Raw genomic sequence first — 23,260 nt, 5'->3', positions numbered from 1 at the left:
TTCCCAAGGCAATAGTATATCTTTTGTTATCTTAACTGCTATTACTATGAATGTTGAATGTGGATCCAAGTAAAACAAAATATTTGTTTTGATTGACAACTTCAATATTTTCTCCATCTATCATGATGCTTCTTCCTATTGATCTAGTAGTGAAGATTTTTGTCATCTTGATGTTGAGATACAATCCATATTGAAGTAAGAATGTGCAAGTATCAACTCATGACGATTAAGACAGAACGAACTCATAACTTAGAGGAAATGAGAGAAGACTGCAGAATACCTCAAGGCTTTGGGAAGACATCCAGTTGAGTTCTCTCTCAAACATCCTTTGACAGGGTTTCACTGGTCCAATACACTGTACAATTAGTTCCTTTACCTACTTTGTGCTTGGTTAGACTGAATCCACAGTCTCTTTTGCAGCTATCTATATCCCTGTATAAGCCAAGCTTGAATACAGATCTTTTCCACTATGACTTCTTGTTAAATGTAAACAGTGATCGGTTAATGAAGTAACTATGAATGCAAATTCGTACATACATACAGATAAGCAAACAATAAACAAATGTACATGTTGTTCCTCCTGTCCATGATTCAAGTTTCACTTCTGCTGTTATGTGTGTTATTAGACAGCTCTGCCTCTTTTCAAAATTCACTGCTTGTCTATTATTTTCATGTTGCTCTGGTGTTCTGATATGAATTACATTCATAACTTGGATATTTGATTATAAAGCCATTAAGAGCAAAACCTTTTTTTCCCCAGAAACTATTTCATACGCATCTCAATGTACCTCCTTTTGTTTTCTCCAGATTAAACATTACTTTGTACATCCAATGAATAAATGTCTACTGAGCATATATTGTGGATATTCACTTGGACTGCACCTTATATTTTAAGATGTTTTATGTTATTTTTGTCCCAGTATAAATGGATTTCTTTTCTGGCAATACAAACTCATTTAGCATATTACATTCCAAAGACAAGCATGTATTTTGTTAGAATTAGTGGTTTGTTCTTATTTCAATTACTGTTACTATGAAATTATTAACCAGAATTAATTATCTGACAGTTTCATCAGTTGTTCTGCTTAGTGTGGAAAATTATACTTAATCTTTTTATCTTATCCTTTTTAAACACTTTTTTTTTGCTATTTGCTATTTTTATTGTTACCATGATTTTAATTGTCTGTTCTCATAACTCTTATGAACTTGGTAAACAAGCTGGAGAGTCTTAGGGAGGGCCCAACCTACTTTTAAATACAAAAGCCCAACCAGCAGGTCTTCACTGGTTTAAACATGAGGCTTCCAGCCCACAGCTTAATGTTAACTAAATAAAAATGACCAATCAGCTTGCCCTTGATTGCCAACTAAATAAAAACAATCAAATAGTTTGCACCTGACTTTTAATTAAATCAAAGCAAACTACCTTCCAGAATCCAACTGTTTCACACAGGAGACTCCAAATAGAATGTCTGTTTCTGGCTTATTGATTATGCAAAGACATTTGACTGTGTGGATTAAAAAAACTGTGGCTGACATTGAGAAAAATGAGAATCCCAGAGCTCATGTGAAACCTATACGTGGACTAGGAATCTATTGTGTGAACAGAGCAGGGGAACATCCCGTGGTTTAAAAGTAAGAAGAGAGTGCATCAAGGTTGTATTCTCCTTTCATACCTATTTAATCTGTATGCTGAGCAAATTATTTGAGAAGTTGCACTCTATGGAGAGGAATACGGCATCAGTATTGGAGGGAGACTCATCAATAATCTGCATTATGCAGATGACACAACCTTGCCTGCTGAAAGTGAGGATGACTTGAAGCACTTGCTGAAGAAGACACGAGAAGTCCTAATCCACAACATAAACAGTCTTCCAAGTATCCTGAAAAACCAACAATCAAGAGAAGATAAAATAGATGAATTGGACCTTCTAAGAATCAAATCCCTATGGACATCCAAAAACTTTTCCTACAGGGTAAAAAGGGAAGCCACAGACTGGTGAAAAGTATTTGGTAATGACATATCAGATAAGGGGCTTATATCCAGAATTTATAAAATACTTGAGCATGCAAATCAGAACAACTATGAGATATACCTATTTGTGGTTTTTTTGGCAGTTCAGGGGATAGTTGGTACTCTTCTCCAGCACCACAAGTCAAGTCACTAATTCTTCTTTTGTTATCCTTATTTATTGTCCATCTCTCTGACAGATAGTAAGTGATTGAGAAGACTGTAGCCTGAATCAGACTCACCTTAGTCTTCAAACTTACATCTTTACTCTTTATCATTTTGGAGAGATCTCTGACAGTAAACTTGCCGAATGTAATAAATGTATCTCCTGATTTCTTGCTTATTGGTACCAAAGGTGTTGATTACTGATCAAGATGAAATCATTTACAACTCTAATTCTTTTTCCATCTATCATAATATTGAATGTTGGCCCTTTGGTGAGGACTTTTGTGTTTTGTTTTTTTTTTGTTTTTGTTTTTGTTTTATGTTGAGATGTAATCCATACCAAACTGTAGTTCTTGATCTTCTGCTGCAGCAAGCATTTCATATCGTACTCACTTTCAACAAGTAAAGTTGTATCATCTGCATAATGCAGGTTGTTATACTCAGGCATCTCCAGTCCTGATGCCACATTCTTCTTTGTGAATTATTTGCTCAGACGTTTGACTGTGTGGATTATAGTAAATTATGAATAAAATTGAGAAAACACATAATTGTATTAATGCAAAATCTACACCTAGATCAAGAAACTGTTGTCTGAACTGAGCAAAGGAACACTGCATGGTTTAAAATCAGGAATTATGTGCATCAGGGCTATACCCTTTGTCCTTTAAAAAGTGACCCATGGGTGGGTAAAGAAAAGGGGAAAGATCCAGTGTGAAAAACAATGCATATAAATTTTGTAAGTAAACCAGTGTAAAATTTTAGAAAAAAATTTTAAAAACCCCACAATGTATGGGAATGGTGGTGTGAAACAGTGTAAATAAAGGATACTTGACGCAAAATATTTATATAAATGAAACACACATACTCACACACAAAGCCACAAGAGCTCCCTATTTTTAATTTTAGGTTTTATAACTGCCTATGTCTTTAAAAGTAACTCAGCTGTCTGGAGATGGAGGAATTTAATCATGTTTCACTGCTCTATGTACCTGTCACTGTACCTGTACCATTTATTGTAGCTGCATAGTAGCTTTTGATATCAGGAAGCATAAGGCCTGTTTGGTTTTCTATTTCTTTATCATTCTCTCTGGTGTCTCTTTCCTTTCTATATAAAGGTTATGACTACTTTTTCCATCTCTTTCAAAAATGTTGACAGTATCATCTCTGTAGTAGACACCTTTCCTTAGTATTGCCATTTTTACAATGTTGTTTTCCCAGATGTAAGCGTGGTGTATGTTTGCATTTATATAAGTCTTTTCTATTGGTTTCTTGTAGTGTTTTTTTTTTATTTTCTTTGTATATGCTTTCTTTGTTTAAGTCTTTTCTTATTTCTAAATCTATGTTTACGAGGGACATTGGTCTATAATTTTCTTTTTGAGCCGTATCTTTGCCTGACTTTGACATCAGGGTTATGTCTGCTTCATAGAATAAATTCAGGAGTATTCCATCTTTTTACTATGTTTTGACATAATTTCGGTACAATTGGTGTCAACACTTCCCTGAATGTTTCTTAGAATTCACCAATGAATCCCTCTGGGTCAGGTCTTGTCATTGACAATATACTTATGACCTGTTCAAAGTCTTTTTTTGTGACGGATGTCTACCTCTGTCTGTGTTAGTTTAGGTGTGCAGTAAATTTCTAAAAATTTATCCATTTCCTTTAGGCTTTCAAATTTGTTGGAGTATAATTCTTTATAGAATTCTTACCTATTTTAATTAATTTATTTCTGCTTTGAAATCACCTATTTCACTCCTTATTAATGTTATTTGTGTCTTCTCCTTTTCCTTTGTTAGTTTTCTAATGGGCTTGTTGACTTTATTAATTCTCTTAAATAAACAACTTTCAGTCTTGCTAATACATTTCATTGTTTTCATTTATTTCTGTGTGGAGCACAATTCTACTTTGACACATATGTGATATTATAAGTGTGAATGAAGCCAATGATATTTTATTTGAGTGGGAGTTTTTTAATTGTTGCTATTGTTTTAAAAGAAAGAATTATTTGCAGCATAATTTCTGAAGACTGAAAACATGAAAGAGATTGATATTAAGGATGCAACAGTCATGCATCTGGTCAATGATCCTCATGTTTGAACCAAAGTGTGTTTCCTCAGAAACTGTCTTTACTTCCTACTTTCAGAGCCCAGTGTGAGAGTGGCAGAAACCCAAGAAGTTTGGAAACATCCTGTCAGTTAGAAATATTACATAATAATTGGAATGGAGCGTGACAGAAAGCTGGCACATAGTTTATTTCATAATCATAAAAAACAAGGAAACTAAAATGAAATAGATATTTGTAACACCAACATCTTGTCACTCTCTTCACCATAATTAGATCTTTCAGACTAACAGGATTTTGTTTAAATAAATGCCAGGGAAGGGCTAAAGATTGCTCTATAAACAACTGGGACATAGAAGAACGTTGTATTTCCAGAGGTCACATTTTTATATCATCTTCCACGGGAAGGTTTTCCTATCTTCCAAACCTGGTTCCCAATTGTAAAATCAGCTTTTTATAAAGGCTTGTCATCCATTTTTATATCACAGTATAACAAATTTGTGTACACATATTGCCCTTCTCAAAAATATAAGCATTTTAGCATTATCTGCCTAAAGGATTTGATTATTAACAAGGAAAGAGGGAGGAGATATTATTAGAGGACAAGAGATCGTCATCATCATCTTTATCGTTCTCCTACCGTCATCACACAGCTACTAGAGTGAAGATTTCCTTTAAAGAACTTAAGATTGATCATGTCTTTTTGCTACATAAAAAGTTCTAATAACTTGAAAGTCTAAACATGAGTTCTTTTATCAATCAGCATAAATTCCACAGTTTTGACAGCATCTATGAGTCTCCCTTTGGTCTCTATTTGGTCTCTAAGCTCTTTCAGCCTCACCTTCCCCTGCTCTCCCCACTGCTCTTTCTGCTCTGGCAAACTCAACTTCTTGAACATATCAAGAATCTTTCTTCCTCAGAGTTTCTGTACTTGCTGGAATACCCTTGAACATCCCCTTGGATTGTTTTACCACTTCTATATGTCTCAGATCAAATGTCTCCTTAACAGAGGGTCCTTCTTTAGCTACTGTCTCCCAGTTACTAATACCCCATCCCCAGCAATATCTACACTTTTATTTTTTCATAGCACTTTTTGCCATTTAAGGAGCTTGGTTATTGGTGTAAGGAATTCCAATCAAGAACACGGATAACCCATGATGTAGTAGATAACTAGTTAGATTTCTAACCAAAATGTCACCCATTCATGTCCACCAGCTGCTCTGTGGAAAAATAATGGACAGTTTCCTCTTTTAAAGATTTGCATCCTTGGAAACTCAAGAGTTGGAATCTGTGGCAGTCAGTTTGGTTGTGAGTCTACTATTATTTGACGTATTTATTTGTTTATTATCTGATTATTATACAAGACCATAAGCTTCATGATCTTTGTCTGAGTAACACTGCTATATTCTTAGTACTTAGCATAGTATTTGGCATGTCAACAGGGCTTAGTCCATATCTGGGAACTAAATAAATCCCAAAATTACATCACAGTAATAGCTATTTTCTTCACAACTCATGTAGTCATGTTCAAAAGTAAAAAAGCAATAAACCTAAAAGTTTTTATTTGCTGGAATGACAATCAAATACATGAGAATCATCATAATTTCCTCAATTCATGAAAACTTTTCACATCTAACAGAGCTGCCTCTCACCTTCACAGACATTGTAATTTAAACCTTACCACATTCTCTAATGTAGTAAGCGTAGTAATGTAGTAAGTGCTATTCTACAGATGAAAATAGATTGTGAGATTATTAATTCCTCCATCATGAGCTCTTGAATAAGTAGACCTCTGCTCAGATCATTGTTCTGTAACCTGATAAATATATATTTTACAGCTAGTTACTTAAACTTGTTGAACCTCCGTTTCCTGATATATAAAATTAATATAATCCTATTAAGATCTGTAGGTAGCATTAGTATAATGCATAACAATGCATAACTATGTCACCACCAGAGTGTAAAACAGAAACTATTCTGGCTTTTACAAGCTACAAGCTGCACAAGTGATAAAGTAAGGAGTTAACCAGGTCATATAAAGAGACAACCAAAGAATTGTTGTTGTCAGATGTCATCAAGTTGATTATGACGTGGCTTGGAGTAGGTGCACCTTAATTATTAAAGTGACATCTTTGCTTTTCAATACTTTAAAGAGGCCCTTTTGCACCAGGTTTTATTAGTACAATATACTGTTTGCTATTTTTCTTCAACATTTGTTTGCGTGGGCATTGATTGTGGATACAAACAAAGTGAATCCTTGACAACTTCTGTCTCATCTTTTCATTATGGGTTACTTATTGGCCCAAGATATTAGCAACAGTAAAAGATGGTTACCTACCCTGGACCTGGAGACTCAAGAGAGAAGAATATTTTGCAGAAATTGAGAAAGCATCCATTAGGATGTGGAGACATTGAGGCAAGAGCTTGTAGGCATGGAAATTGCTCAATATCTCACCACAAGGACAAGAGGAGAGGAGGAGAGACACACTCTTGCTTCTCTTCTCCTGCTCACACCTCATATTGGTCAAACTTGCTAGAAAGTGAAAAGGCCAAGAAGGATATGGTTTCTTGTGAAACAGAGCAAGGTCTAGGAATGATTGTTAGTGTAACCATAATGTGCTTAGGCAAGCACAAACCATAGTTATTATCTTTAAGTGGACAGGCTGGAACTGAAGTTCAAATCATCTGACTCCCGTTCCTATAGATTCTAAGAATTTGATCCACAAAATGAACACATCTACAACAAATAAGTCTGTGCTGGAGAGGGTGAAACCAATTTTCTCCTTGGAGACATAGATTTTGAATCTCCATCACAAGTACTTTGGTCATGTTGCCAGGAGGTTCCAGTCCTTGGAGAAAGACATCGTGCTTGAAAGAGCAAAGGGTCAAGGAAGACCCTGGATGAGATGGATGGGGGCAAGTGTGTCTGAGATGGTGAAGGGGGCTTAGGATAGGATAAGTTTCAGAGCCATTGTTCATAGAGTCATTATGAGTCATACTTGACAGCACACAACAATAACAACAAAGTGCTATGTAATCAACTTTTTCTAACTTGTAGAGTATTTTGTAATGATTATCCTAAAAATACTCTGTCATTTCTCAAATGTAACAATACTCATATAGCTGAGAGAATTTCCTGAGAAGTAGCTTCAATTTTTTAAAGAAGCAGCTTCATTTTTAAATTTGATTGCATTTAAACACAGAAGACCTTATTGTTTGAAGTTGACTCCTTACAAAATATAATAGTCAATGCTTGTAGTATAGTCATAAGCCAAAGGGTTAGGAAAGATGATTTTGGATTGGTACCATGACCAAATTACAAAGGGAAAGTCAGCTGAGCAACGATGTCAGGCTGAAGACTAAGGTGCACCTGATCCAGGCTATAGTCTTTGTAATTACGTGCTATGCATCAGAGAGTTGGACAGTGAATAGGGATGATAGAAAGAGAATCGATGCCTTGGAGCTGTGGTGCTGGAGAAGAGTATTGAATATACCAAGGACTGCTAGGAGAAGAAACAGGTTTGTCCTGGAGAAGGTGAAGCCTGAATGGTCTTTGAAGTCAAGGATTCTGAAGCTTCGTCTGACATACTTTGGGCACGTTGTAAGGAGGGACTGGTCCTTGGAGAGGGACATCATGTTTGGCAGAGTGGAGGGGCAGCGAAGGAGAGGAAGACTTTTGATGAGATGGATCGATTCTGTGACTAGAGTGGTGGGAATAAGTGGTTTTGAGATGGTTAGGTTGGCACAGGACAGAACGGCATTCAGAGCTCTTGTACATAGGGTCGCTATGAATCACAAGTGACTCAATGGCATATAACAACAACACAACCATGACCGTACCAAGGGATCTGAACATGTTAGAGATCATGAAGATGGTAAAAGACAGGACGAGGTTCTGATCTGTTGTTTATAGGGTGTCTAGAGTCACAGGTGACTTGATGGCATCTAACATTAATAACTATGCCTGACATCTAAAGCAGCACCTGCTACCTATTGAGCATTGAAAACATCTTTGGACAAGAATGAATAAAACTTAGGGTCACATTTGGGTGTCACTCCTCTCATTCACCAACATCTTCTGCTTTGCTAAGTTCCTACATCTCCAACTTCCTCTGGTTATCTTGTGCTCTTCCACTTTGCTTTGCTCGGTGTCAGTCATTGCCACCTATGAAGACATCATTGCACCTCACCTGAGGACTTCTGCAGCCCTCTGACTGGTTTCTCTGGCTAAGCTCTTGGCCACTTTGCAGTCAGGATGGTGATCAAGCTACCAGGGGCTTAACAATTCTCAAAGGTTCCTGCCCCATCTCCAGCCTCTCCAGAGGAAACAGTTTATACACCTTTGAAGGGTGCCTGGGGAGCCTTTAGCTTTTTCTCTAACTAGTCAGATTGCTTGCCCTGAAGTTCTCCTCCTTCTCTTCTTCCTCCTGCTCCTCCTTCTCCTTCATCGTCCTCTTCTTTTGACAGGTTGCTTTATTCAACAAGAATAATGCAAAATCCCAATGACAGCAGCCTCCACTTACCAATTGTGTGCTGTTTGCCACATACAGCTTTGTATGCTTCTTATATCTCAGCTCTTTTAACCCTAGTGGTAATTCATGAGGTGTTAATAATAAAGAGGAAATTGAGGTTTGGATAGATTACAATAACATAGAGCCATAGAATGACTGTGCTATTACAAATTTAAACCAGTCTATGGGACTCCAAGATATGCACGTGTGTTTTTTTTTAGTCTCTCAGCTGGAAAGTTCTTTCATCTTCTTGTCCATCTTTACAGCTATTATTATTTATCCAACTTTATAAGGCTACTTTCCCTAAGGAATCTGCTCACTCACCAGTGGTCGGTCACCTTCTTCACTGGATTTCCACATGTCTAATAAGGGGAGCTCCGGTGGCCTAGTAGTATGGAGCTACACTGAAATCCCAAAAGCACGCAGTTCAAGTCCCCCAGCTGCTCTGCAGGAGAAGGATGGTCAGGCTTCTCCCATGCAATTAATTGCCTTTTAAAACCCACTGGAGGGTCCACTATGAGAACATTCTGACTCAACGGCACACAACAACAACAACAACAAAAACAATACAGGTCTTCTAGCCTAGTGGGTAAGGGATTATGCTGCCAACCCAAAGGCATGTGGTTCAAAAACACCAGCTACTTCGTGGGCAGTCTCTCATGTGATTTACAGCCTCTGAAAACCCTCTTGGTCACCTTTAAGTCAGTTCTGACTTGATGGAACATAACAATAATGATAGGAATTAAGGAACTCTGGTTAGCTAGTGTATATAATATGCTGGGCTGCTTCACAAAAGGCTACATGACTGTGGCAGTTCAAATATTACAAGGATGGGCAGTCTCCTTCCATTAGAATTTCCGCCTTAGAAACTTGATGGAGGGTCACTGTAAGTTGGAATTGACCAAGTGGCAATGTTTCTTTTTCTTTTTAGTTTAAAAGCAGTTATAGTTATGTGTCACTGAGTTGCTTGCAACTCATAGAGACCCTATGCACAAGAGCCCTAAACCCGGCTCTATCCAGTGCCAACCTCATTGTCTCAGACACACCTATGGGTCTTCCTCTCCTGTGCCGTCCCTCCACTCTTCCAAACATGATGTCCCTCTCCAAGGACTGGTCCATCCTTGCAACATGCTCAGAGTATGCCAGATGAAGCTTCAGAATCCTTGACTCCAAAGAGCAGCCTGGCTTTACCCTCTCCAGGAAAATTCTGTTTGTTCTCCTAGCAGTCCATAGTGATAGTTACTTGTAAATAGTGATGTTTCAGAAGTCCACTCTGTACACAGACATACTTTACTTTTCATGTACAGTAATCCTAGTAAAGCTTAGTGTATATATTTCCAAAACTCATTGCTGTCAAGTTACTTACTCATAGCAACCCTGTAAAATAGAGTGGAATTGCTCTATTGTGTTTCTAAAGCTAGAAATCTTTATGAAATCAAATGATCACATCTTTCTTTTGAAGAACAACTGAAGGGTTCAAATTGCCAACCTTTAAGTTAGAAGCCAAGTGCTTTAACCACAGTGCCCATAGGACTCTCCTGAAATGCTGAAAAACCGCAGTCACTGCCATTGAGACAACATTTGAGGCCCACACCTTTGGGTTTCTGAGGCTGTAAACCTATACAGAAGGATATTGCCCTTCTTTCTGTTGCATGGAGCCTGGAGTATTCACACCTTCCAGTTAGCAGTAAATACATAAAGGATTCACTCAAACTCCTGTAGCAAGGTATAGGTGTGTTTAAAATGTGTGTAACTGCTGCTAAAAGAGCCCTGTTGTTCACAGTTGGAAAAACTTTCCTGTGTCCATGCTATTAACGTTGCCTCTGAATATTGTCTCATACACATGTGACATTTCTCTTTCTGTCATCAGTAGCATTCTGGGTCACAGTTAATTTCCCTCATGTACTAAGTCAATCACGGAGTCCTTGTATGTCTTAAAACCTGGAAGAGGATGGTCAACAGCAGGTGAATACATAGCACACTGCTGGTTTGTATCTTTCATAAAATGACACCTAATGTTAAAAAGGTTTCAAGTGGGTTAGAAAGGCTTGACAGAAAAATAAATAAAAAGTAGAAAATATCCCATATAACTAATTAAGGGAATTCTTGTGACTTAGTGGATAAAGTAGTTCTCTGTCAATGTACTGGTCTAGTCATTTCAGGATAATTAATCTTCAGCAGGATTTTGCTAGTGTGTGATATGAGTGATATTGTACGATAATTTCCACACTCTGTTGGTTCCCCTATTTTTAGAATGGGAACAGGTATGGATCTCTTCCATTCAGTTGGCCAGGTAGCTGTCCTCCAGGTATCTTTAGAAAATCAGGTGAGCATGTCCAGAGCAGCATCTGTTAAAATATGTCGATAGTTTCCCATCAATTCTTGGGGCTTCATTGTTTGCCAAGTCCTTCAGAGCAGCCTATACTTCCTCCTTCATCACCATTGCCTCTTGCTCATATGTTGTTTCTTGAAACTCTTCTGTGTCAGCCAATTCTTTTTGGTACAATGGCTCTGAATACTCCTTTCATCTTCTTTTAATACTTGCTAGAGCTATCTATAGCATTCTTAAGTATTGTACCACTCAAGGCTTGAATTTTTTTCTTTAGTTTCTTCAGTTTAAAAATACGGCCCTTTTGATTTTCAGACTCCAGTTCTTTGCACATGTCATTATAATACTTTGCTTTGTCTTCCCATTCTGCTTTCTGAAATTTTCTATTCAGCTTTTTGACTTCTTGATTTCTTCCCTTTGCTTTGGCTTTGCAGCACTCTAGTACAATATTCAGAGTCTCTTATGACATCTGTTTTGATCTTTTCTTCTTCTTCTGTCTCCGTAATGATCTTTTGTATTGTTTGTGGATGATATTCTTGATATCCTTCCCACAGCTCATCTGGTCTTCATTCATTAGTGTTCAAGGCCTCAAACCTATTCCTGAGTTCATTTTTAAGTTCAGATGGGACAGTCTCAAGGTCAAATTTTTATTCCTGTGGATTTGATTTGACCTTCTTTAGCTTTAATTTGAACTTGCATATGAATAGTTGATAGTCTCTTCCACAATCAGCACCTGGTCTAGTTTTCACTGCTGATGTTGAACATCTCCAATGATTCCTTCCACAAATGTAATCAATTTTATTTCTATGCATACCATAAGGTGAAATCCCTGTGTATAGCCTGCATTCATGTTTCATATCCAGAAACAACTGAAACAGTACGTTGACAGAGAACTATCAGAAATACAAGCAGGGTTTAAAAGAGATCATGGCAGTAGAGACATTATCACCAATGTCAGATGGATCTTGGCAGAAAGCAAAGAGTACCAGCGGGATATCTATCTGTGCTTCACTGACTATGCAAAAGAATTTGACTGTGCTGATCACAACATATTGTGAGTAATCGTGAGGAGAATATTGATTGTGCTTATGCGAAACCTATACTTGGACAAGGAATCTGTCTTCAGAACAGAGTAGGAAAACACTTCATTGTTCAAAATCAAGGATGTGTCCTGTCTCCATACTTTTTCAATCTATATGCAGAAGAGATAATTTGGGAGGCTGGGCTTTATGAGGAGAAATGTGGCTTCAGGAATGGAGAAAGACTCATCAACAACCTACCTTATGCAGATGACACAACCTTGTTTGCTGAAACTCAGGAGGACCTGAAGAAGTGCTTGTTGCAGAAGGTCAATGACTGTAATCTTCACTATGAATTGAAGCTCCACATTAAGAAAACAGATTGTCATTGCTGGCCAATTGGGCAGACTGTGATGGATGGAGAAGAAATTGAGGTTGTTAACAGTTACAGCTTGCATGACTCCACAGTCAACAGTCTTGGCACCAGCAGTCAGGAAATCAGAAGACAAATTGCATTAGGTAAATCTGCTGTCAGGGACCTTTCCAGAGTACTGAGAAGCAACTATGCCTGTTTAGAGACTAATTTATGCCTGATCCAGTCCATGGTCTTCACAATTACTTGGTAAGCATTACATAGCTGGACAATGACTAAGGATTACAGAAGAATTGATGCCTTTGAGTTCTGGTGCTGGAGAAGAGTCTTCAATATACCATGGACCACCAAAAAAAAAAAAAAAAAGGAAGAGAAAAAGAAAAAAAAAAATAACCACAAAAAGGTCTGTCTTAGAGTCGGTTAAACCAAATTTCTCCTTGGAGGCTAGGATTTTGAAGCTCCATCTCACATACTGTGGGCATGTGGCCAGGAGGGATCTCTTTGGAGACCATGATCAGAAGGGTGGAGGGACAGCACGTTAGAGGAAGAACCCAGATGAGATGGATTGATACAGTAACTAGGACAATGGGGATAGGTATGTCCGAGTCAGTGAAACTGACTCAGGGTAGGGAAGGCTGCAGGGCTGTTGTACATAGGTGGCTATGTCAAATTGCAGGTGATTCAACAGCACATAACAGCAAGTAGGTAGGAGTTGTGCTGCCAACCCAAAGACAGACAGTTTGAATCTATTAGCTGCTCCATGAGAGAAAGATGGGCAATCTCCTCCTGTGTAATTTACAGCCTCTGAAAACCCCCTGGAGGGTTAGCTCTGAGTTGGTACCAACTCACTTAATGGGACATAACAACAAGATTTGTTGTTATTGTTGTTGTTGTTGATTGCCATCGAGTCATGCAGGACTCATAGTGACTCTATGAACAAAAGACCTGATGCCTCTCTGTAACTGTTGTCCTTTCTCCAAGTTCATAGGTTTCCAGAGGCATGTGGCTTAGGAAATGAATGCTACCCCTGCTTCCAAACCTGTCTTAAACTGGGAGCTCTACCAAACACTGTCCACCTTGGGCAACCTTTATGGCATGTGGCACCCCAACAGCACAAAGTTCAGTATCACAGCAAACCCAGATTACTTCAGAGTGATGTACAACTAGAATGTTCCTCTAAAATATAACACTGGCCTCACTTAGCAATGGCATTAATTTATTAAATATTTGTTGAGCATACACTATGTCTCAATCACTGTGCTGCCTTTGGGGCATGCAAAGTAAAACAATAGTCTTTAGATTTAGACGTTTTCTTGGCTTTCCCCCAGAAATGTTCTTCATCTTGAAAATATCTGGGAAAGGATGGGATACAGATAGGTACAATTACAGGTATCAAAACCCAAAAAATTCAAACTCACAAATCAATTCAGGCTAGTAGGGATTCTGTGTTTGGTTTCAGAGATTGTAAATCTAAATGAGTGGAGACTACCTATTCCATGAAACTGCTGATGGATTTTAATTGCTGAGTGAAGACTTTTGGTCAACAGCACAACAAACTATGGACTATGCCACCAAGCTCCTTTATCCATCTATCAGTGGTTTGAATCCATCAGCCATTCAGGGAAAGAAAGCTGGGCAGTCTTTTTTCATAAAGGTTTCTCTTCTCTTCTTCATTGTCATTGAGTTGGAATCAACACGTAGCTGACCCTCAAATGGATTTTCAGAAGCTGTGAATTACACAGAAGGAGATTGCCCATTCTTCTCTTTCTGAGCAGCTGATGGATTCAAACCACCTGCCCTTGAGTTGGTAACATAACTTCCTACTTATTAGGTCCCATAAAGATTTAGAGTTTCAGAAACCCTATGGAGTATCAAATAGAGGATAATTGGTTTTATTATTATTTTTCTACCACCTTTTGGGTCCCAGACATTGTGACATTCAATGAAGCTACATAGACATCTAAGTCACGGCTTTCAGGTCCCTTTAATTAGAGGATTTCTAGTTGCACAGTGATTAAATATAAGGTCAACAGTTGCAATCTACCATTCACTCCATGGGGGGGGGGAATGTATTAGTATGTTTTTGTACAGATTCCCATCTTAGAAGCCCTATGGGACAGTTCTGCTCTCTTAGAATTGACTCAGTGACAATGGATTTAATTAGAGAAGTAGCTTCCCAGTGACTGGCTAATAAAGAAAGGTTTCTATTCTGACCTTTTCTGGTGAATTCAGGCTCATAAGAATAGAAGTTTTGTAATTATTAAGTATAGTATGATTGGAGGCCATGTATGGTCCTAGGCTTGTTTCTAAAGTGTTAATTAGAGATGGGTGAAATGGGGTGTCCTGAGAGACAACCATCTCCACTGTGGCACTCTAGTGGGTTGATGATTGAAAAATATTTCTGTTTTGATGACTGGCAACTTCCCCTCTCCAGGCGGAATATTTTCCTCTAAGGCCTGAGTCCAAGAGAAGAAATTAACAGTTCCATTACCAACAATATGCAATCACTCTACTATAGGCGGTATCAACCAATGATCTCCTTGCGCTGTCTGAGGACCAAATCACTACATAGAACATTTTTTTGTCACTTGAAAATATTCCAAAAGTATTAAGTTACTTAAAAAGCAAATTTTAAAACACATCATATTCCTCTTGTGGGTTACCATTTCTGGGCAATAAGTACTTAGGTGCATGAAAAGAAAGGTGAAGAAGAAAATTTCCTCCATTCCCATCTAGGGCTCATTTTAAACTGGAGGTAGATTAGAAGACCATCAGTAAAGAGAAATATCCTCAAAAAGATGGGCTGTACGATGGCAGCAACAAGAAGTATAAACTTCCTAGTGATTGTGAGGATGATGGGACTTGGACTTGGCAGGGTTTAGCTCTGTTGAATATAGAGTCACTGTGAGTGGAAGCTGACTTGATGAACCCTAACAATTACTACCTTGGGAATGACCTTAATATGAAGAAAGTATCCAAAAGATCTTTCTTATCTAGTTAAGATTAGGAAAGAACATTTGAAAGGAGCTGAATTATCCTCTTAGTCCCAAGTTGGGGAGGTTTAACTCAACACACATAGCTGACCCTCAATTGGATTTCCAACGCTATACATTACAAAGGAAGTAATTGCCCAACTTTCTTCTGAGGTCATCTTTAGGTGATTTGAATCACCAGATTCAAATTAGCAACACAACTCCCTATAGACAACTTCTATCGAGGCATTGTATCCTTTTGACAAACATGTATACAGCAGTCATCTGTGTGATATGGTTCTCATCAATGTTTAGCAAAGGATAGTTGATACAGAGGTGATGGTCATGGATGATGATGAATAAAGTGGTTTTCTCCAATATGACCTCCTCATGCTCTTTTCAACATGTTAACTTTCTGGTATTCAGGGTTATTTGTTGATGTTGTGTGCCCTCAAGTTGGAACTGACTTATAGCTGCCCCCCCAGTGGGTTTTCAGAGGTTATATATCACACAGGATGAGATTGCCATTCTCTGTGGAGTAGCTGGTGGATTTGAACCATGTGCCTTAGGGTTGGTACTGCAACTTCTTACCACTGGCCCACCAGATATCCCTTAGCTAAATGAAATACTATTCTGTCACAACTTCCCAAATCACAATTCAATCTTGGAAAAGTCTTCCTCTGTGCTGTCATTACACTCAGAAGTACTCTCATAATTACACTCAGATCATTACACTCCTACTTAAATATGGTATCACAGAGCACTTGACAAGACCCTGAGGTACTATTGATATATCAGATCTCACATTAATAAAAAGATTTTCTACACAGTGACTTTAAAAAGGCCTACAAATACCAGTTCTTTTGTTTCCTTTGAGATTAATAAAATCACTCATTGTGCTGGCTAGAGCTTCAAACCAGGCCGTTATTTCCACACACTGGCCTGGGGCAAGGCCTGCTTCTGTTAGCATTGCTACTTACCTGATCTCTTCTTCAGTTGCTCACATCATTTCAGAATCCTTCCCAACCCTCAAGCCAATTTTATACCAGAAACCCTCTGCAAAGTTCCTAACTTCCAGATTTCTTTCTTATCATGCAGTTACAACCTCTTTAACCCAAAATCTTCCATACTTCAAATCTTCCCATGTAACCCACCCAGAAAGCATTCTCATTCTCCTTTGCATTATTTTTTTTTTAATTTTTATCTAATTTCTTCTTGTTTGTTAGTTTCCATCAAGTCTCTACAATTCCCAATGAATCAATACACAAACAGGGTGAAACGTTGCCCACTTTGACATCATCCTTACAATTAACAGCACATTTAAACTCATTGTTGTCCCTATCATCGCAAGTCAACTTATCAAGGGTCTCCCTCAGCTTTCTGGAAATTCTTCCTCACTAAAATATGATGTCTACCTCTATGAATGGCATTTTCAATAGTTTCCTATGCATCTGAAAGTTGAACAATAAATAAGGATGAAAGGAGAGTTGATACGTTTGAACTGTGGTGTTGGAGAAGAGTATTAAATACCACAAGGACTATCAAAAAGAACAAACAAGTCTGTTTGGGAGAAAGTGCCACCAGGGTGCTCCTTAGAGGCAAGGGCGATGAAACTTCATCTCATATACCTTGATCATGTTGTTAGGAGAGACTGGTTGTTGTTAGGTGTCATCAAGTAGAGTATGATTCATAGCAACCCTAAGAACCAAAGATCTAAACCCCGTTCTATCCTGTGCCCTCTTCACACTTCCCGACACACAAGATCCCATTTCAGCAGTCATCATGTTAATCTATATGATTGAGGGTCTTCCTTTCCTTCGCCAACCCTCCACCCTTCCCAGCATCATATCCTTCTCCAAGGAATAGCACCTCCTAGCATAATGCCAAAAGTATTTCTTGGCCATGGGATGTTCAGTACTCTTCTTCAACACCACAGTTCAAAGGTGTTATTTTTTTCCTGTCATCCTTATTCATTGTCCGGTTCTTAGATATAGAGCAAGTATTGAGAAAGACCATGGCCTGAATCAGATATAACTTAGTCCTCAAACTGATATCATCATTAATCCTCAAAAATTTGGAGGGGTCCCTAACTGCAAATTTTTCCAGTGGAATGAATCTCCTTATTTCCTGATGGCTGATGCCTAGAGTGTTAATTGTGGATTCAAGCCATATGAAGCTATTGACAGTTTCAGTCTCCTCTCTATCTCTCTATCCATCATGACGTTGCCTATTTGTCCAGCGGTAAAAATCTTTGTTTTCTTGACATTGAGATGCAATCCATAACAAAAGCTGCATTCCTTGATCTGCAAGAAGAGCTTCAAGTCCTCCTTATTTTCAGCAAGCAAGGTTGTGTCATCTGCACAATTATTGATGAGTCTCCCTCCAATCCTGATGCCATATTCCTCTTCATAGAAGCCAGCTTCTTGGATAATTTGCTCAATATACACACTGAATAGTTTTGTAGAGAGAATACAACTTTGACACACACTTTTCTCAATTTTAAACCATTCAGTGTTCCCCTGCTCTATTCTCACAATGGCCCCCTGATCCAGGTTCCTCGTGAGCAAAATTAAGTGCTCTGGGATTCCCATTCTTCTTAACGTCAGCCACAATTTTCTATGATCCACACAGTCAAATGACTTTGCATAGTCAATAAAGCACAAATAGGCATTCTTTTGGTATTCTTTGCATTCCACCGGGATCTCTTTGACATAGTCCTTGGAAAAATGCATATTTCTAGGAAAGATGGAGGGTCAGAGAAAGAAAGGAAGACACTTAGCAAGATAGATTGACACAGTGACAGTAATAATGGGCTTTAGCATATCAGAAAGAGTGAGGATTGTGATGTCAGGGCAAGGTTTAGATCTATGGTTCATAGAGTCACTGTGAGTTATAGTCAAATCCACAGCACCTAACAATAATAGTAACCTCCACCAATTGATTTTTCTCTCTGATGTGTTTAGTATAAGCAAGTCAACCAAGGCTCTGTTTTGATCCATTAAGTTTTCATTGATTAATTTTCAGAAATAAATCACTAGGCCATTCTTCTTTGTCTAGGCTTGAAGCTCACTTGAATCCTGTCTATACCATGCTGGTATTTGAAGTACCAGCACAGCCTGCAGTGATACTTACGGCATCAGGAGACAATGAATTTAGAAAGAATTGCTAGTCTTTGCCTCAAACTTTTTAGTCTTTGTCCCAAATACTTTTATGTTTTCTGCTTATTCAACTCTTAGTTTCCTTAATCTTCTTTAATTTCTTACAACACCCAAGTCTCCATCCACACTCCTCTTCACAAAATCCATCTTCTTGGATCATTTGCTCAACACACAGATTGAATTTTGTTCCTTCAAAGAGGTCCATGTCTCAGAGGAAGGAAAATGCCTTCACAGCGCAGCAGCCTCAGCTTCCATGTCTGTCCCACTGTCCCATTATGCGATGTTCCATGTGTGACAAAATCTCATGAAGCATCAGTTTCCTACTTGTAAAAATTTTCTTACAGGCTGGTTGTAAAGAGCAGAGGAAACCAATCTGTAGTCCTGTGATTGTATTTCCATCCCTGTCTATGTGATTAGCCTTGGCAGCTCTATACAGTTTCCATGATATTAAACTTCTTAAATACTGCAGCTATGTATAGTGAAATCACTAACAAACTACAACCAACTTCCTGTGTTTAAAATTCCCTCTAAGACTGTGAGGACTTTAGCTTAAAGGTTTTGAGGAAACTGAAGAATTGACTTAATGGCAATATAGATGTTTAGTAACAGACGTTTGTGTGTAAGGAAACATTGGATGATGGCATTTTCTTGTTAGGCTCAAGTCTTATGATGAGTGTTGGTAAAAAAAAAAAAAAACAACAAGAAACAAACAAAAACAAAAAAACTTCCTTTGAATAAATTATCTGCAAAATTCTGTAAAGGAGAAGATGGCATGTAAGTGTCAGGTAGTAAATATTTACAATTTTGCCGGCCGCATGTTTTCAGTCACAGTTACTCAACTCTATTGTTATAAAATAATACATACACAAATGAAAATGCCTCTGTTCTAATATAACACTTTATTTACAAAAATAGGCAACAGAGTTCATTTGGCTCATAGGCCATAGTTTACCAATTCATAATGATAAGGGATGTTGCTTTTAAAGGGACAATTGGGGATTATAGGAACCACTGATCACTCAAAAAGTCAGAAATTATGGTTGTCATTGTTCTGTGCCATCAAGTTGGAACTGACTCATAACTAACCCTCCATAATTTAGAACTCCCTAAATTATGGACAGAAAATTATGGTTGAGTGACATATTTCAGGAAGTACTGGAAATAAATCTGTAATTATTAAGAATCTCTGGTTAATAATTCACACACGCCTCCCCCCAAACCATATATGGTCTCCTGACAGAAAAATTAGTCAGCTCAAGTTTTGTATCTGGAGTCATTTGCCTTTGAAAGTAGCTTTTGATTCTGTAGACCTACTGGTGATAGGTAAAATCATGCCAACTCCTCCACAAGGTACACAGAAGAGACCACCTAGAGGAATGGGAGATATCAAAGATTGGGGATTAGGGATAATTTTAGCAACAGTAACCTGTTATTTCTTGACCTTCCTTCCCTACCACAATCTATGAGCACTCTTATCGACATTTTGAAAAGCATAATTAAGTTTTAGTTGAGAGAGGATTAACAATATGACTATTATAAGGGAACTCTAGTGGATTAGTGTCAAGAAGCTGCACTGCAAGCTTGAAGGCACACGATCCAGAACCAACAACTGCTCCATGGGAGAAGGATGGGCAATCTCCACCTGTGTGATTAACTGCCTCTGAAAACCTGCTGGAGAGTCAGCTATGGTTCAGTTCTAACTCCATGGTACACGACAACAACTGTGTTTCATATGACTAAGTTTGAACTCCAAAGGAATGACTTTCCTTCCAATATTAACACAATACTTTCTACAACAAAAGTAATCCACCTTATTCTAGGACACCAGGCTTTCTTCAGATTCAGAACTGGGCGTGAAGAGTGGAGACAAGGAGGCAAGAGTGAAATCAGATCCTTCTTTTTATCTTTACTTTCCAGCAGTACTTTAAAGCACAATTAATATCAGCCACTACAAAGTGTCAGGCATAAAGCTTTCATTATATTCTAATCTAGCTATTTATGTCTTCCTTTATGAATAATATACGTATCTATGTCTATCTGTAATTTCTAGAATTAAAATCAAAGCTCATTAATGTAAGTAATTTGCCCAGAATTGCACCATTTACTTATTGCCGCACACTTTTTAAATTGACAACCGTGCTTAGAGACATATTTGCCGTCATTTGCGGCATCATATTAATTAGCTGTGAAGTCGGAATTTGAGCATAAGTCTCACCAACTCCAAATTCTTTTCTACACATAAATATGCTGTTGTTATTGTTGTTGTTGTGTACTGTAGCATTGGAAACAACCCATATCTTACCCTCTGGAAGGTTCTCAAAGACAGTTAATCGCACAGGAGGAGATTGCCCATCCTTCTCCCACGGAACAGCTAGTGGCCTTGCACCGTGTGCCTTTGGATTGTAGCACAGCTTTTTGCCACTGAACCACCAGAGACCTTTGAGTTTAATTTTAAACTCTTACATTTCAAGCTAGATTATCTGGGATCAGGATTGAACTTCACCTCCTCTGCATCCCTCAGAGTAAACAGTTTAATGTCTGTGCCTTAGTTTCCTAATTTGTAAAATTAAGGTGATGACAATTGTTTTGCCTGCATAGTTTTTCATAAGGGAAAAAAAGGGTCACAGACAAGTGACAAATACCACAAGTGTGGCTTTCTCCACAGAATGTGAACTCTATGAGTCCCAAAGGTACGCTGCTCCATAGGATCAAGATGAGTAATATACTCCGTGTGATTTACTGTCTCTAAAATCCCACTGTCGAGGCAGTTACGAGTCGGTTCCTACTAGACAGTACACTATATAGCAAGCACATGAGTACAGAGGAATTGTCAATTTTGTTCACTGCTTTATTTCTATCATGTAGAATAATTCCTGTCGCATAAAAGGCAATATTGTTGCAAATAGGACAGTAGGATATGGGTTTCCAGGGTAAAATATAGTAGAACCAAGAATTAACTCAGATAATTTGCCATTGGAGTCTCAATTCTTAACGCTTCTCCCATGACAGAAACAGAAATTTCTAATGGGTTTGGCAGTAAGTGTATTTTAAGTTGAATATGAAAATAGTTACATAGCTATAGCATGCAAATATAATCCTATTAAAGGTAGTATCATCACAAATAAGGAAAATATATTCAGAATAAGCAAAAGAAAATTGCCTTGTGGCCCTGCAAATAGTATTGCATAGCTAAAATTATTTTTATCCAATAAAATCACTCTAATTCTTTAGAGGGTTAAATTTGATAAAAATTATAACTCTACAGTACTCTATAAACTCTGAGGTTTGCTTTTGTTTAGTTTTTGCATCTCATATTAGTGTTTATACATCTTACTCCGAGTTCATTGTTAAAATAAACAAAAATCCCTATAGACGTTTCTACTTTTGTAGCCATGATAAATTTAAGACTCAAAAAATGGGGGAAACTGCATAAGATCATAAAGTCAGTTGAGAGCACAAAGAATCCTCAGCCAAAAGTTAGGATTTCATATCCCTCTTTGGTCATAAAATAACAGTGTGAACAAAAGTGTTCTGAGAGATCTTCTTAACTCTGTGCTTGTTCTTTCTCCACACAGGCCGCTACCCTCAGGAAACCAAAGGCACCTACATCCCAGTTCCTATGGTCTCAGAGCTACAGAAGGGCAAGTGGGGGGCCAAGATCATCACGAGAGAGGACAGGTCCGTCCGACTGTCTGTCCAGTCATCCTCAGAGTGCATTGTGGGGAAGTTCCGTATGTACGTGGCTGTCTGGACTCCTTATGGCATCATCCGCACCAACCGAGACCCAGACACCGATACATACATCCTCTTCAATCCTTGGTGTGAAGGTAAAGATGGGCTTACGTTTGTCCCACTAATAATAGACAGTGTTTTTGTTTTCACTGTATCTTTTTGGAGATGTAGCAGAATAGTTATTAAGGCATTTCCCTTTTATGTATATTATACTTGTTTTTCATTAATAAAAAAATTTGCAAAATCTGCCTTCAAGAGGTACATACGAGGATAAAATACATGTACATGATGTTAACGCTTTTGTGCATTTATCCTACGAATTAATTGAAGATTGACTAAAGTTACACAATTAGTTTATTACGGAACTACATGTTGATTTTATGATTCTCTAGGGTGGTGGATGAGGGGATAAAATACTTCTCTCCTAAATTTTGCTTTAAAAACAAGATCCTGGTGGCCTAGTGACAAGAAAGTGTACTGCAATCCCAGAGGTGAATGGTTAAAATCCACCAGATGCTCTGATGGAGAAGGAGGAACAGTCTTCTCCTGTACCAGTCAGATCTGATTTGACGGTACACACACACACACACACACACACACACACACACACACACAAAATACATAATAAAAAGAAAAAAAAAACCACAAGATCCTTTATTCTTAACCTCAGGAAAACAGAATAAAGCCAATTCTGCCCATATGGAACTTGCTTCTTTAACTCTAATGCAACAGCAGGAAGCTTAAGGGTTGAAAAGATCTTCTAAATTTATTTAAAACACACTTGTTGGAGAACCCACTCATAGGTGACCCTCCAGTGGGTTTTCAGAGGCTATAAATCACCTGGAAGGGTTATCCTGGTGGAGGGTGGAGCTGGGAAGTAAGTGGGTTAAGGCACTGGGCTAAGAGGGGGGGTCAACACTTTAACTAATGCTT

At 38.1% G+C, this 23,260-nt stretch overlaps 1 protein-coding gene across 1 annotated transcript in view; it reads left to right on the top strand.

The window, feature by feature from the left end:
* F13A1 (coagulation factor XIII, A1 polypeptide) overlaps positions 1-23,260 on the top strand; it is a 302,545-nt gene that overhangs the window by 58,665 nt on the left and 220,620 nt on the right. Inside the window, exon 3 of the mRNA XM_006888734.1 lies at positions 22,171-22,422. Coding sequence (XP_006888796.1) covers positions 22,171-22,422 — 252 coding nt within the window. The remainder of the gene's footprint in view (positions 1-22,170; positions 22,423-23,260) is intronic.

This window comes from Elephantulus edwardii, unplaced genomic scaffold, assembly GCF_000299155.1.
Source record: "Elephantulus edwardii isolate Elephantulus edwardi_28Jun2011 unplaced genomic scaffold, EleEdw1.0 scaffold00071, whole genome shotgun sequence".
NCBI classification, from domain to species: Eukaryota; Metazoa; Chordata; class Mammalia; order Macroscelidea; family Macroscelididae; genus Elephantulus; species Elephantulus edwardii.
This window is presented reverse-complemented; position numbering and strand designations above follow the sequence as displayed.